Source organism: Schistocerca serialis, chromosome 4, assembly GCF_023864345.2.
Source record: "Schistocerca serialis cubense isolate TAMUIC-IGC-003099 chromosome 4, iqSchSeri2.2, whole genome shotgun sequence".
In the NCBI taxonomy this organism is placed as follows: domain Eukaryota; kingdom Metazoa; phylum Arthropoda; class Insecta; order Orthoptera; family Acrididae; genus Schistocerca; species Schistocerca serialis.
The window spans coordinates 761,941,154-761,957,350 of NC_064641.1; the positions used below are offsets into that span (position 1 = coordinate 761,941,154).

Consider the following 16,197-nt stretch of genomic DNA (forward strand, 5'->3'; position numbering starts at 1 on the left):
TGCCCTAGACGGAAATGACGTCCGAATTGAAACTGGTCTCAAACACGTTCTGTCGGGGACGGATTTGGAAGTCTTGCTGGCCACCGAAGTATCTCGACGTGGTTCGTAGAAATACACGACACATGTGGACGAGCATTTTTCTATCGAATAAGGGCACCACGACACCGTCGCTTAAGAGTAACACGTGAGAACACTAGAGGTCCGTGCCGGCAGTGTTCGCTCAATGACTACTAGTGATAACTTAAAGTCAAACCCGATGGCTCTCCACACCATGATGCCAGGAGTAGCATTGCTGTGTCCCTCGCATATATTGGAAGAATGCTTCCCATTCACGGCACAACTCGGAATGCAGCCGTTAGTGTTGTAGTGTCAATGGCAGCCTACAAACGTAACGGTGATTCCTAATCCGTCTGCTGCTAGTCTTCGACCAGTGGTGCGGGATGTTGCCAGCAGCCCACAGCTTGTTCTCAAGTGGTAAGCGCGGAGATGACGGGGTTACGATATGCTTGCTGCACAGTATCGCGATCCTTCCTTTTTGTGATCAGACGCGTTTGCCTGCCTCACGTTTCCATGCAGCCCAACACAAGGCCACTGTCACATCCGAATGCCTCTCAAATTTGGATACTGAACGATTCGCCCAGCCATTGGTTCATTGGTAGAATTTTGGGAAGATGTGGTTAATCTGTAAAGTAGACCGCTAATAAATCACTAATACTACCTATTCTTGAGTACTGCTCGAGCGTTTAGGATCCCTATCAGGTCGGACTGAGGGAGGACATAGAAGCTAATTCAGAGGCGGGTGCTAGATTTGTTGCTGGTAGGTTTGATCATCACGCGAGTGTTACGAAAATGCTTCAGGAACTCGGATGGGAGTCTCTGGAGGAAAGGAGGCGTTCTTTTCGTGAATCGCTGCTGAGGAAATTTAGAGAACCAGCATCTGAGGCTGACTGCAGTACAATTTTACTGCTGCCAACATATAGGCAGTCATTTTTCCCTCGTTCTGTTTGGGAGTGGAACAGGGAGAGAAGATGCTAGTTGTGGTACGAGGTACCCTCCGCCACGCACCGTATGGTGGATTGCGGAGTATGTATGTAGATGTAGAAATTTTGAGAACCAGTCGATCCAAATTGCTGAAATCCATAACGAGCACCCTTTCAAACTCTGAGAAGTGTTGATAACAATGCCTGAATGAAGCAGTGGCATCTCTGCGTCTTTCAAAATGTTCACTCGATATTTGACTCTGCCCACGTCCCTTACATACTCCCAGGCCTCGTAACAACACCAAATACGAACAGCACTAAGGCATTACAATAGCCTGTCTACCTATCACAGAGAACTGCAACTGTAATCATTGACATATCCGCCGATGGTACGTACATTTGCGAAGTTTTGTTGACATGTTTCTCGGCGCTTCACCTTTTATGCCAGACAGTCTATTTATGTCGTATTAGCTCAGAGGTCATTTGTGACAGTCTCATTTGTCAATCCCTTCACTCCAAAACAATGCGTGCTGTAATTAAGCCAATGGACTTGGATTCAGACGGAATCAGGGTTTTATCCCACTTCCAGCAGTCTAAATTTTTGTCCGTGGTTGCCCTAAGACTGAGGTGTACTCGGGAGCATTCGTTTGAGTTTTTGGACCACACGCTTTGTTAAATTCACCAGTATGTAAGAGTCTTTCTGGGACCAGACGAATGCCGTGGGAATTATACGGCATCCACCACTAAAGCAGTCTGCAGATAACTGATCCCTCGTTTGTGGGTAACATATGTACGCTGGCAACAGGGTTGTACGTTGTATGTAACGACGATGCATTAGCGGCCGCGGCTAAGACGTGATGAGAGAAATCTCAGCAAGGTGAATATAATGGGCTAAGGGCAAATGCTTGGGCAGTCGTTCGAGGTGTCGGCATCTGCTAGTATACGAGGTACCTCTGTAGCCACGATGAAGTTCCAGACTTACCGCACGGTGTATATCTATAAAGCTATAAAGTTTTCTACTAGATAGTCACTCGAATAAGAGTAACTTGCTTACACTGAATGCACCGATGTGCGGTGGGAGCAATGCTGAAGCCTCCTCTGTGACAACTCATCAAAAGCTGGTGGAATAAATTTCGAAATGAGATCTTTAGCGCGACTACCATGAATGCAGCCCGTCCGGTTAGCCGTGCGGTTTAACGGACGGCTTTCCGGACTGGGAAGGAGCGCCTCGTCATCGGCACAGATCCGCCCGGCGGACTTCTGTCGAGGTCCGGTGAGCTGGCCGGTCTGTGGATGGCTTTTAGGCGGTTTTCCATCTGCCTCGGCGAATGTGGGCTGGTTCCCCTTATTCCGCCTCAGCTACATTATGTCGGCGATTGCTGCGCAAACACGTTCTCTACGTACACGTACACCACCATTACTCTACCGCGCAAACATAGGGGTTACACTGGTCTGGTGTGAGACTTCCCTGGGAGAGGGTGGGAGGGGGCGGAGGTCCACCGGGGACCGAACGGACAATAACTCTGAAAGTTTGGTTCGGTGTGGGATGGCGGAGGGGTGAAGTAGACTGCGGTAGTCGTCGTGGGGTTGTGGACCACTGCGGATGCAGCGGGGAGGGAGCCTCTCCGTCGTATCTAACATGCAATACAATACAATACCATAAATGCAGAAGAGCTCCCTGAGATTTGGTCTTACAGTCGGTCCACGCACTGCTTGAATATTTATGTAGCAATCCTCTGTGCGATTTCTCATGGTCATTGGTTGGAGGTTCTGTCTACTGCCTAAAGATACTACCATTCCAGGGATTCGACCAGACAGACATTTTTTTTTTAAGGCCGAATCTCTGAGGGGGCATGTTTAGAGCAAGTGGCAGAACTCGATTAGTGAGACTGGCAGACGATTTTTTTTTCCTTTACTGGAGGTTTAGTTTTCTAGGTACCACACAGAAAAAAATGGTCCTATGATAACGAAAGAAATCTACGATATTTTTCAATTAAGATTAATACTGGAACGCTTCTTTTGGAAAGGAGGCCGCTGATTTCCACCTCAACCTTGGTTAATGCAAATTGTTGCTTCACCTTTAATCATCTCAGTGTCGAAGAAACGTTTAACCCATATCCTCCTTCGTCCTCTCTCGACCTCGGTGACAGAGGACTGGCTTTTTCTCACCAATATTCTTTGCTAATGAAATACGACTCGAGTACTGCACCAAAATTTTACACAGAGACAGTCTTCAATAAATTTATCTGAACTAATATCTTTACATTTTATTTCCCCCTCGATTGGAAATACAAACTACTGTAAGCAAGCACGTTCATCATTATTCCTGCTACATGTTTCTCATAATTAGCTGGATTTGTTTCAATTACTGGTGAAAAGACGATTTGTAAATGCTGTACAACTTCACGTTGACTACTTGTGGTAATGTCTGGCAGCAGTAGAGAAAAAAACTGTATTAGTGCAAAGCCTTAAGTTTAGACAGGTGTGCTGATGGTAAAGATGAAAAGTATTTTAAATAATATGTTTCATTAGTTACTGATTACAAACGTTCTTCCTTAACCTTGCATATACGTATATTCTTCTATTATCTTACAAAATTGTTTAAAAACAGTGTTCCAAATTTGATTTCATGAGCATTTCTTTATATTAATATCACGGTGATTACTCGTTCACCAACGTAGATCTTGTAAGCTGGTACTCCTCCTGAAACTTCACATGAATGTTCATACAAGATTATGAACACAATTTATGCCCTGAAATACACCCCTCTGATATCGCGATCTTCCGTCTGAAGGGCAACAGGAGACAGCAAAACTTAGTAAAAACCTAAGGAAAATGCACACACAACTCAATGTGCGTGAACTGCGAACCATATACTACACGAGTGTTTCAAAAAGAATCATCTGACTTAAAAACTCCATATTCGTTGATAAAAACATACTGCAAACATGAGATGAATAGCAAAATACTTACAAAACCTTAAAGTTTTATCTATGCTGTTGCAAATGCCCCATGTGTCCACCAGCAGCAGCACGAATAACGTCTAAATGATAGCTAAATTCGTTATAAACTTTACACAATGTATCTGCTTTTACGGAAGTTATGGCGGCTATTATTCTGTTCTTCACTTCTTCTATGTTATGAGGCCAAGGGGAGCTGAACACGCTTTCCTTCACATACCCCAACAAGAAAAAATCGTGTACAGTCATGTCTGGAGATAGTTTCTTAATGTCATTGTACCTCAAGGCAGGTTAGGACATGTGGGACTCGGAGACACTGCCCTGCAGCCTTGGCCTCTAGGCCAAGGCTGCAGGGCAGTGTCTCCGAGTCCCACGTGTCCTAACCTGCCTTGAGGTACAATGACATTAAGAAACTGATTTACGTCGTTGTGCCAGCGTGGGGCAGCTCCATTCTGTTGGGAAATGAAGTCATCAAAGTTCTGAAGCTGTGGGAAAATCCAATTCTGCGAGATTTGGAGATAGATCATTCCAATCACTGTGGTTTCCTTCTAAAAAAAAAAAAAAAAAAAAAAAAAAAAAAAATCTTATAGTTTTTCAATAGCAAAGAACAAAAAAACGTTCAATTTAGGCAAGTCTCTTTTGTTCTCAATAACGTCATGAGGGTTCCGGAGTCCCCATATCCACGTTATGTCTGTTTTATTTACTGCTAACATGCAACTGTGGTAAAAATGTATCGTCATCCACATCCTCTAGCAGAGCATTGCTTTCATCACCAGCCAGAAGATCTTGCACTAACTGAAGTCTGTATGGTTTATAGACCAAACGGCGCTTTTAATACCGGCCAGACAGTCGTATGAGACATTGCGCGGAGAGTAGACTTTCATTCACTCCGCTCAAACGTTTCGCCGAATTTTCTTCCACCATGTCATCAGAAGTGTTAATTTCGCACAAGCATCCTGTCTCTTCAAATCGGCGTTACCAACGTCGAATGTTTTTCAGTGCAGGCAGATCAGTGCCAAAAAGCCGACAAATAACAGACTGGACCGAAAACACTGACTCATTTTTTGCAAACTGTAGTAAACAAAACGCCTTCTATTGGGTGGACGCCATCTTGCTTCTGACTAACTACAAACAGAGAAGACGCATTGACTGACATCTAACGGCGATTTTCTGAAAGTGTAAATAAACAGCAAGCATTTCCTTGCTGATACATCCCGTGTTCCGTAATTATCGTAGTCCAACAACAGGTCATTCCTTTTTAAATACTCTGTACACTAAATCGCACCTTATAGGGCCGATTTACTCAAGGACAAATGTCTTTTACTTTTGAATACACTCTGGGAGTGACAGCGATCAATGTGTTACAAATATTTACTATTAGAAACAGTCTTGACCACAGTAGTAGTCGAAAACGGTCACCTTAATAAATAAATCGTGATCAAGACTGTTTTTAATAGTAAACAGATGTCTTTGTCGTCAGTTACCTGCGCTGCATAAGAACCTGGAAACAATGAGCTTTTGTAGTGATTTGCAGTTACGTTATCTCAGCCGCAGGATATCTCGCAGAGCTGCATCAGCGTCAAAGGACCTGGATTGCTGAAAATTTGCTACAAAAATAAATAAATAGTAAAGGGGTAAGCTTGTGCAACGTTACTCCCGAGTTAATGCAACGTAAGTGTAAGAAACATATTTACTCAAGAAGCCTAGTTTAAGGATTCAAACATGGAGACTAGTAAGGCTAGTGCAGGAGATGGAAATCATACATCCAGGAAAAAGATCTTAGACAATAAGTTTACAAAGTCGAAATGAAACAGAAAGTCAGTATGTAATTTACATGTAGGTTAGATATACAGTTTAGCGATGGTGGTTGTGAACAAATGTCTAATCAGAACATCTAATACTTCTTTCGAACAACGTATCTCAGAATTAGGAAAGATATATGTGCGTCCATATTAAACACAAGACAAATGGCTGAAATACTGTTTGCTACTGCGTGCTGGCCACATCGAAGGCTGAGACGAGAATGTCTATATGTTTCATAGCATGAGGGAACAGCAACGAACTCTGCTACATGTCACTGTCATTGGCCCTCTCCGATCAAACCTTTTGCATCAACAGTTCCTTCCATGTTTCGGCAAAGATGACTCACTCTCGTGAACAAGATCACTCTTGACTGACAGATTGTGAATCAACATGTGACTTACTCCGAGCAAGGTGGAGTTCTGGGATGTCTGTAAAATAGATTCATCTTCAGGGTTTCGTTTAACATTCAACACGATTGAAACGCGTATCTTGAGGAGCTAGCAGAGCGATTTTTACTTTTGCAACGTCATGGTATAATAGATACGAGTTTGATGTAGAATAGTTGCAGCCTTAGTTAAAAACACACAACGTACCTTTGAATTTTGCTGCTTTGCGTTGCATATGCCATCGCAGTGAAGTATCCCCAAATTATTTAGACACAGATAATGCTTTTAAATGTGCACTGGCGAGTAAAGTATCATATGGTAGAGTGTTATATCTTGGAACACATTTCAGTCTTTAATATACTCTACTATTCCATTTTTAAAAGGTATCATTCACTTTTTGTGTGCTGCAACTTTTTCTGAAATTACAAAAATTTCTCCAGAAAAGTAAGAATGTTGCAAATGTGAAAAATGTTCCAAGGTGCATCATGCCCATGTACATAGGAACAAATATCCTACTAAAATTTAAAACTGTTGCAATCGATAACTTTTTCAATATTTTGATCAATAATCTCTGTTTTGTCATTACTCTGCTGTGTACCAACAATCAGTAATCGAAATCAGTTTCAGTATAAGTGTAAACAAGAACTATTTACAAGCTAGACGCATTTTGTAATAGAATTTATTTGAAACTGTATTGTGAAGAGATGGAAAGTAATAATTTTGGAACTAAATTTTATATATCGATCTGACTCTTAACACTGCACCTCTCTCTTATTTATAGGTGGTGTTAAAATTACCATTGATATTAAAGTGGGAGTGATTCTGCTTTACTTTCTTTTGTCATACTGAATTCAATTCGACGTACTCTATCTGCAAGATTATTACTACAAACTGAATGTTTCTGCATTGTAAATTCACAAAGTTTAGCTATGGTATTTCAGATACTCTATTATTGCATCAGTCTTACTTCAGGATATGCATAAGCCTGTATTTACTTCTCCAGAAAACTAAACTGAGAGTACATAACAAAATTAAATTCACACTTCTATGCATAGACACTACGGAAGTACCACTGAGAACAAGGCCGCACACAGTGCGAGGTATGGAACTGTTGTTGGCTAATGGTCCACAGCCGTCGTATAGTAATTTGAACTGAAAGAAAATTTTCCCCAAACTGGGATCCAAAGTACAGGCTCTAGGTATCCAGGCCACTTTCGAACAACTCTTCCGAACCATACGTTAGGTAATCTCCTCAGCAACAGTGACAACCTTGTAAAGATTCGTTGTAAGTTTTAGCTTATCTTAAACTTTTATTTCTGTAGAAATATGATTATTACTCCCTTTCATGGAGTTTTAGTTTACTAATTAATTCAAATACTTGCCCACAGCCTGGACAACCTTCCGTTTGCACACAACTATTTTCGATCAGTTCTTGAATAGTGTTTCAAATAGCTCTTACTCTTATCGAATCAACAATACTTTTGTCTCCGCTCCCCGAAAGTCACAGAGAAAAGAATGGACACAAGGCAGAGGACTCCGAGCACATCATGTCTGACACACAAAGATTTCTAACTATATACCAAAAAACTCACACAAAACACCATTTTCAAGGCAGATAAAACCGTTAAGACAGTAAAGAAACTTAGGTATTTTGCAAGCATCGCATGTTCCATGGTAGTTCGTTATCATAGGACCATTTTTTTCTGGGTGGTACCTAGAAAACTAAACCTCCAGTAAAGGAAAAAAAATCGTCTGCCAGTCTCACTAATCGAGTGAAGCTTACCAACATAAACTCACAAATGAGGAAAGAGAATTACTCAATAAAGATCTCAAATACAAGATGGAACGACGGCTTCACAGCATGACTGTAAAACAACTCGTACCTACAACGAATGCAGGAACTGACATGGCAAAATTACCTATATGTGGACAAAACGAGGTAACAATAAAATCGCCGAAATCATAGAAACTAAAATGGAGAACAGAAAAATCTACGTCAAAAAGATATTTACGCAATGAATACTCTAAAAAACATAAACAGTAGGCCGTTAACATCAAATCCAGTAGCATTGAAATGAGACAAAAGAAATGGTAGAGTCATTGTAAAATATAATAACTACATTGATTAAGTAATAAATCTTTTCCAGAGCAACAACATTAAACAAACTCAGCACAATACAACCGATAAATATAAGGCATCAATAAAAAAAGCAATTAAAATTTGTAGTGCAATCTTTTCTGAACCCATATATTCCAACTTTACATGCACAACGTGAAGTACATAAAAACCTGAATGCAATCTGTGCAATAATAAATTGTGTTCACAGTCTGATATACGAGGGTGAGTCAAATGAAAACTTAAATATTTTTTTAAAATATTATTTATTGTGCGGAAGTGGTACAAAGCTGTATCACTTTTCAACATAATCTCCCCCATGCTCAATGCAAGTCCGCCAGCGCTCACAAAGTGCATAAATTCCTTTAGAAAAAAATGCTTTTGGTAGTCCGCACAACCACTGATGCACCGCGTCACGTACCATTTCATCAGAACGGAACTTCTTTCCTCCCACTGCGACTTTGAGTGGTCCAAACATATGGAAATCATATGGCGCAAGATCTGATGAGTATGGTGCATGAGAAACACACTCAAAATGCAGGTCTGTGATTGTTGCAACTGTTGTACGGGCAGTGTGGGGCCTTGCATTGTCATGTTGCAAAAGGACACCTGCTGTCGCTTTGATTTGTTTGCAGGCCGCAGATAATTTTTTAGGACATGTGTGTATGATGCACTGGTGATAGTGGTCCCTCTAGGCAAGTAATGCTCCAAAATGACTTCTTTTTCGTCCCAAAAAAGAGTCAGCATAACCTTCCCTGCTGATGGTTCTGTTCGAAACTTCTTTGGTTTTGGTGATGAAGAATGGCGCAATTCCTTGCTCGCTCTCTTCGTTTCCGGTTGGTGGAAGTGAAAAAAAAATGGTTCAAATGGCTCTGAGCACTATGGGACTCAACTGCTGTGGTTATCAGTCCCCTAGAACTTAGAACTACTTAAACCTAACTAACCTAAGGACATCACACACATCCATGCCGGAGGCAGGATTCGAACCTGCGACCGTAGCAGTCGCACGGTTCCGGACTGCGCGCCTAGAACCGCGAGACCACGGCGGCCGGCGGTGGAAGTGAACCTAGGTTTCGTCCCCAGTAACTATTCTTGCAAGGAAGCCATCACCTTCTCATTCAAAGCGCCGAAGTAATTCTTCACAAGCATCAACACGTCGTTCTCTCATTTCAGGAGTCAGCTGCCGTGGCACCCATCTTGCAGACACTTTGTGAAACTGTAGCACATCACAAACAATGTGGTGTGCTGACCCATGACTAATCTGTAAACATGCTGTAATGTCATTCAGTGTCACTCGGCGGTTTTCGTTCACTATGGCTCCAACTGCTGCAATGTTCTGTGGAGTCACTACTCGGAGTGCCTGACCTGCACGAGGAGCACCTTCCACTGAAGTCACACCATTTGCGAACTTCCTACTCCATTCGTAGACTTTCAGCTGTGACAAACATGCATCACCGTACTGAACCATCATTCTTCGATGAATTTCAATAGGTTTCATACCTTCACTACTCAAAAACCGAATAACAGAACGCTGTTCTGCCCTGGTGCAAGTCGCAAGTGGGGCGGCCATCTTTATACTGATACTGCGACGGTATGTGTGCATCTGCACTATGCTGCCACCTACAGTCCATTCTGCACGCTGTTTGTAGCACGCTTACCAACTTACATGATAACGGCGCGAAATTTCGATTTGTTATTACAAATTTAAGGTTTTCATTTGACTCACCCTCGTATCTCCGAAGAAACATAATAAATAAACAACTAACCTACACACATATAACAAAGAAGAACCCATAAAAAACACAAGAACATTGGCCCATAATATATACAGACAGATTCAACTCTTTCGACGTAACAAACATATACACTAATGTACTGGTATCTGAAACAATTGAGATTATAGAGAACAACTTCCTCAAATATAGAAATCTACTATTGAAGCCTATGTAATCATAAACTGCCTACAACTTACTCTATCTCAAAATTATTTTGTATTTGACAAGAAAATTGACACACAAGCTGATAGGGTATCAAACTGTATTGTAGGAACTATTACAGATATATTTATTGATACACTAGAAGAAAACTCCTCAACCCAAACTGGCCATTTACTAACAAAGTATGTAGATGACACATTACTGCTGATAGACGGATATCATAGTGACATACAAACAACTCATCAGAAATTTAACAGCCGTGTCTCTCTTTCAAGCTCGACGCGTGCACCAGTACAGTGTGCTATTGTTGTTTGCAGGGGCAGCAGCAGAGTGCGGGAGCGAGCGCGGGCGCCCGGCAAATGCGCACAGCACCGGCGGCGAGATGACGGGGGCTGCGAAGGCGCCGCAGCCGCAGCCGCAGCCGCAGGCGGCGCTGCTGCCCCCAGATGGCGGGTGGGGGTGGGTCATCGTGGGCGCGCAGGCGCTCAGCAACGTGAGTACAGCCACTGCCTATACTATGTAAACTAACAAGGGGAGCCCACGGGATTCTGATCACAGGTTTATATCAAACTTTGTACACTTTTAGTAGGCCACTAAAACAACATAATGTGCAAGTACTAAGCTGTGCTACTCTGGCAATTCCGAGAAAATCGCAAGAGAAGTTTTATGCGTCTGTTATGCGCTTAGGTATCCGTGCGTAGGGACTGGACGTTAGAGTTCATGGTGGTTAAGTGAGACGGCACGGTAGCTCAGTGTGTTCGGTCAGAGAGTTGACTGGTCTCAGCGACAAAAAAACTGAGTGAAGGGATCAACAACGAACTTCAACGGATGTCATGTCTTCAAGAACTAAACGAAAATGTCCCAGAGCGCTTCCTTCACACCAAATAACGAACAAAATGCAAAAAAAAAAAAGAGTGATCAGCCTTAGAGCTTGCTGAGACGAACATATACGAGGCGACGATTCGACTTCCGCTCGAACTTAATTATTAATCTATGTTTCATCAATGGTCATATTATTTAATTTTCGAAATATCAATGAGGTGTGTTTTCCCATAGAAACTCTGAACATTCCTTGCAAATTGCGGGAACACAGCATTCATTCGATATAATAGATGCCGTTTAATTTATGTTTTCCGTGGCAGTATGACAAATACCAACCACTACGTATGACGTCGAAAGCACATCCGACAAGTAATTGTACATTATTCTTTTGGTCTGGCACGCTGTGACTAACTATATTATTGAATAGCGTCATTCGGGTCATTATTTATTGAGGTCTGACTTAAGCTTTCCAAGCCTATCCCTCGTCCTTGAAAATTTAATAAGTTCACTACAACTTCATGATAATACACGTGTGTATTTTTTCATTATATTACCTCTCAAATGACATGCAAGTAAAATAACTGACTAATGATGAAAAAATATAGATTGAAAAATTAGTTCTAGCGGGATTAGAACCGTCGCTTCGACTACGACCCTCTTGCATGACGCAAACGCCGAGCACTTTTCTTTTTGGGGGGGGGGGGAGGGGGGGGGGCACGGGTCGCAACCCGAGACCTGGCCACGATGTCCCGCTCCCACCTTCCAGAAACCAAGAAAAGCTTCGGGAATGTGGAGTAGAGGTACAATGAACATCGTTTATTTTTTTTTCTTTTAGTTCTTTTTCATTTTTGTTTATTTAGTTTTGGCATTAATACCGCCGAGAATATCAGGAAAGCGACGTCACATGAGGAGGAGTGAGTAGCAAGACGTCAGACTAAGAAGAACAAAAAATGGCTCTGAGCACTATGGGATTTAACTGCTGTGGTTCAAATGGTTCAAATGGCTCTGAGCACTATGGGACTTAACATCTGAGGTCATCAGTCCCCTAGAACTTAGAACTACTTAAACCTAACTAACCTAAGGACATCACACACATCCATGCCCGAGGCAGGATTCGAACCTGCGACCGTAGCGCTCGCGCGGTTCAAGACTGTAGCGCCTAGAACCGCTCGGTCACCCCGGCCGGCTTAAGAAGAACATTCCGATTGCCAGTGAATATATCGGTTCTAAGTGTCGAAGAGGCGGGGATCAACTCTTCATGCCAGGAAGACTCCAACTCTGGTGTGGGTTAGGGAAGACACTGCAAAGGAAATTGGAGAAAAACTGTCTGTATTTGCTGTGTACATGATAATTGTTTAGACTTTCTTACTACGGAAGAATCATCAGGCAAAGCATCTGAAAACTCCTACTTAATGAGAAGTTATTCAAAATGATTTGAGGCTGCTGTCTCTTATTTCGGAAATACAATCAAGAAGAGAAGTATTCAACAGGAAAGGAACCGTGGGTATTTTAAAATACGTCAAAACGTAACATGAAATTCTGTCAATGAAGTATCGCTGAATTTTTAATGTTTACTAGAGATCACAAAAAAAACTTATATTCGATCATGTGACTAAAGTTTTCAGAATAACAGTTACATGTATCATCCCACCTGAGATACATCTGTCTTCCTTAAAATTTTATCAAAACAAATATTCTAGAAAAATTTTTCAATTCATGTCTTCCATGAAAAAATTTTTCCGGCCAAAACCTAAGTCTTCAGCAGTGGGTCTCGAAAATGTTGGAAACAAAATCTGTCGCCAAACAATGTAAGGTACGGAAGAAAAAACAAATTTTGACAAACGGCGCCGACTAGAAAAAAGGTGCAAAAGATACTGACACTGCAAACAGGTGGAACACTATCACAAAATTCTTTATTACATGTTTCCTTTTCATGATGATTTATTTACAACGATTCATTAAAAAAATTAAGAACACTCCCTAAAACTGGTAAGATTAATGATGACGTATCTTTCAAGATGACAGTGTTCCATGAATAAGTTGATGTCAACGGTAAATAATTCCATGCAGGAAGTAACTAGTTCCATATTCAGACCTGAATATCAGACTACAAATCTACGGTAAGAATCTTCCTAATTACAGACTGAGAGGTGAGCGATTTTCAAAACGTGTGGCACACACTTAGCAAGGATATTCTAGATTTTGCTGGCCTAATGCTACCCATCTAGTAAGTGCAGTAGTTAAAACACTGGACTCGCATTTGCCAACATTTTTCAATTCTTGTTTATCTATTCAGCATTAGGTTTTACATGATTTCCCTAAAGCTGTTAACGCGATTGCTGGGGTGGTCCTTTTGGAATTCCACGACCGAGCTCCTTTTGCCATACTTATCCAATACGAGTTTGTACTCCTTAGCTAACGGTATAATCCTCGACAGAAATTTAAACCCTGGTATTACTTTTGTGTGTTACTGTCCAAAATTTCGCCAGAATTTTTTTCCTACTCGTGCTTTTAACTATGCAGACGAGTTACAGTTTTCTTTCCTGATGATGCAAATCTGGAAACCATTTACGAAAATTTGCGCTAGAAGATTAAAAACCGAAGTATTAATGATATCTGAAGTTCCTTCCACCACACACTGAAAGATGGCTTGCAGAGTGAGGATTTCAATTCGTTTTTTATAAACTAACACACACTTTTTTAAAAATATTACGAACAGATTTTAAGTTCGGTAATGGATAAAAAATTCTGAGTTATTCTTACAAGAATTCCTGTATCTCACAACTTAATGCAGTTGCCCTTGCAATACTGGCGCAGTAATCGAAGTAAATACAGCTTATTGCTTTTCGCTTGTCATGTAAGTTTCCTTTTACTGGTCTAGTCCGTTGCCTGCTTTATTCGTACAGAAAAGTTTACAGAATACGTCATTAAAGTCTGGCTTGTGTTCGATTTAAGTTTTATTACATGAGTTCTAGCCTAGACTAACCCGTTGAGTCGCCAATTAGTTTTTCTCTGCCCACTCGTTATCGATAAGTTTTTTTTTTCAATTTTTACGAGCGGAAACCAGTAAAACATATTGCTGCCACGGCTGCTTTGTCGATTGGTACGAGACAGCTTCGGTAGAATCTCTCATGCTGACCACGCGTAGCAGGGTTTTCGCATGGTCCTTGGAGCTGTAATGCGAATTCCATTTTATTGCCGTTTACGTTCCGTCTCAAGAGCTGTTTACATGCAACAGGGCGCGATGAATGGGCATTTACGGATTATATCGGCCCCCATTCAGCATACTTTCCAGCTCCGCAGGAAATTCTTTTCTGCTGCCAGAAAAAGTTTTCACTCGTGTGCAGGGAGTTATAATTTCTTTACAGGTTATACAACCCGGAAAGCCGTTACCCAAGTTTTTCAAATGTTCCCTGTATTTTATGATGTTTTCAAGCGCACTCTGCGCGCTACACTTTTCATAAAACTGTTTATATGGTACACGTCAACTAACGGCTGCACGTTTCATCATCAGACATCAGTATTTATTTCTTTTACCCTGGTTTTTATCGTGGATCCCCACGTGTCGGCCTTTAAACTCATGACGAGAACAAAGAGAGCAGTTCTCATCCCAAGTTTTGCATTATATTCACTCACTGCGTGGTGTGAACTCATAAAAAAAAAACACACACACACACAGAGAGAGAGAGAGAGAGAGAGAGAGAGAGAGAGAGAATATCGCGCCGGTAAAAAATTGGCTAGTACTGAAGTTTGAACTTAGGTATTGATATAATTTATAATGGATAAGGAGAAAGAGTAATTTTATTTTTCACTTCGTAGCCTTATCATAAGATAATTCCCCAAATCTGCAACGGCGCTGTAATTACTTTAATCCACGAGAAAGGAGAGAGAGAACATAAAAAACCGTAGGCCTACCAAGCTTCTCTCCGTAATGTACAAAACAGTCACTAAAATTGTCACCAACAGCATAGGAAAAATATTCAATTTTAATCAGGCAAAGGTCAAATTGGCTCTATAAATTCATATAGTAAAAAGGCCTCCTCCAAATCGAGAACTTAATTATAGAACAGAGAGAAGAATATGACACAGTATTTCGCCTAGGTTTCATAGATTTTTGGAAAATATTTCCACTCCGGGTCAACAAAATAAGCGCCAACAGTCCTTCTGGAACGAGGCATATTTAGCGATGTTAGTATACAGGGTTTTGGTAAATCAGTTATACAGAATTAACAGTTAATTGTGGAAAGGGCATATAGCTTACGGAAATGTTTGATGCAGCACTGAATGCAGTAATAATCAAGTTTTATTCCCGCCTAACACTGTTAGTTCCCGACATTCCCGCCAGGTGATAAGAGCAAGTGAGTTATTCCAGCAACCATTATGGATTCGTATAACAGTGCAAACTGCGCTCAGTATTGTTTATGGTTTCATGAATCCAAATCCGCTATTACAGTTCAGACAGCTCAGGACTAATATATCACAAGCTAAAACCTCAAAGATAAACTGTTATTTGGCACAATCCTTTCACTGAAAGGGTCGGCCAGCAGTTTCTGATGCAGCAGTTGAACAAGTCCAAGAAAATAAACGAGAAATGCCAGCTTAGAACTGAATATGCTTAGTGTTTGTTCCTCCGCTTCCGAAGTACGTCGACGAGATGCGAAAACGGACAGCACAACAGTTGCCACTATATATCAAGCCTTGCTTCATAGGATTTGGCAGGAAACTGGTTACAGATGGGACATTTGTAGTGTTATAAAAGATAGTCACATTGAACATTTGTAAATAAAACTTGAAGATATACTGCATTCAATGATGTTTCACACATTTCTGCAAGTTATTTACGCTTTTTTAAATTAAATCTTGCTTGTGTGTAACTAATTTGCACTGAAAAGCCAAAGAAACTGGTACACCTGCGTAATATTGTGTGCCCCAGCGAGCACGCAGAGGTGTCGCAACACGACGTGGCATGGATTCGACAAATGCCTGAAGTAATGCTGGAGGGAGCTGACACCATTAATTCTGCAGGGCTGTCCATAAATCCGTAAGAGTACGACGCGGTGGAGATCTCTTCTGAACAGCATGTTGCAAGGCATCCCAGATATGCTCAATAGTGTTCATGTCTGGGAAGCGTGGTGGCCAGCGGAAGTGTTTAAAATTACAAGGGTGTTCCTAGAGCTACTCTGTAGCAATTCT

At 41.3% G+C, this 16,197-nt stretch overlaps 1 protein-coding gene across 3 annotated transcripts in view; it reads left to right on the top strand.

Annotated features, from left to right (window-relative positions):
* The window catches only part of LOC126473307 (uncharacterized), a 262,415-nt gene that overhangs the window by 133,988 nt on the left and 112,230 nt on the right, over positions 1-16,197 (top strand). For all 3 annotated transcript variants that reach the window (XM_050100282.1, XM_050100284.1, XM_050100283.1), the window contains one exon: positions 10,500-10,675. In XM_050100282.1, the coding sequence (XP_049956239.1) occupies positions 10,565-10,675 (111 nt within the window). In that variant the 5' untranslated portion in view covers positions 10,500-10,564. The remainder of the gene's footprint in view (positions 1-10,499; positions 10,676-16,197) is intronic.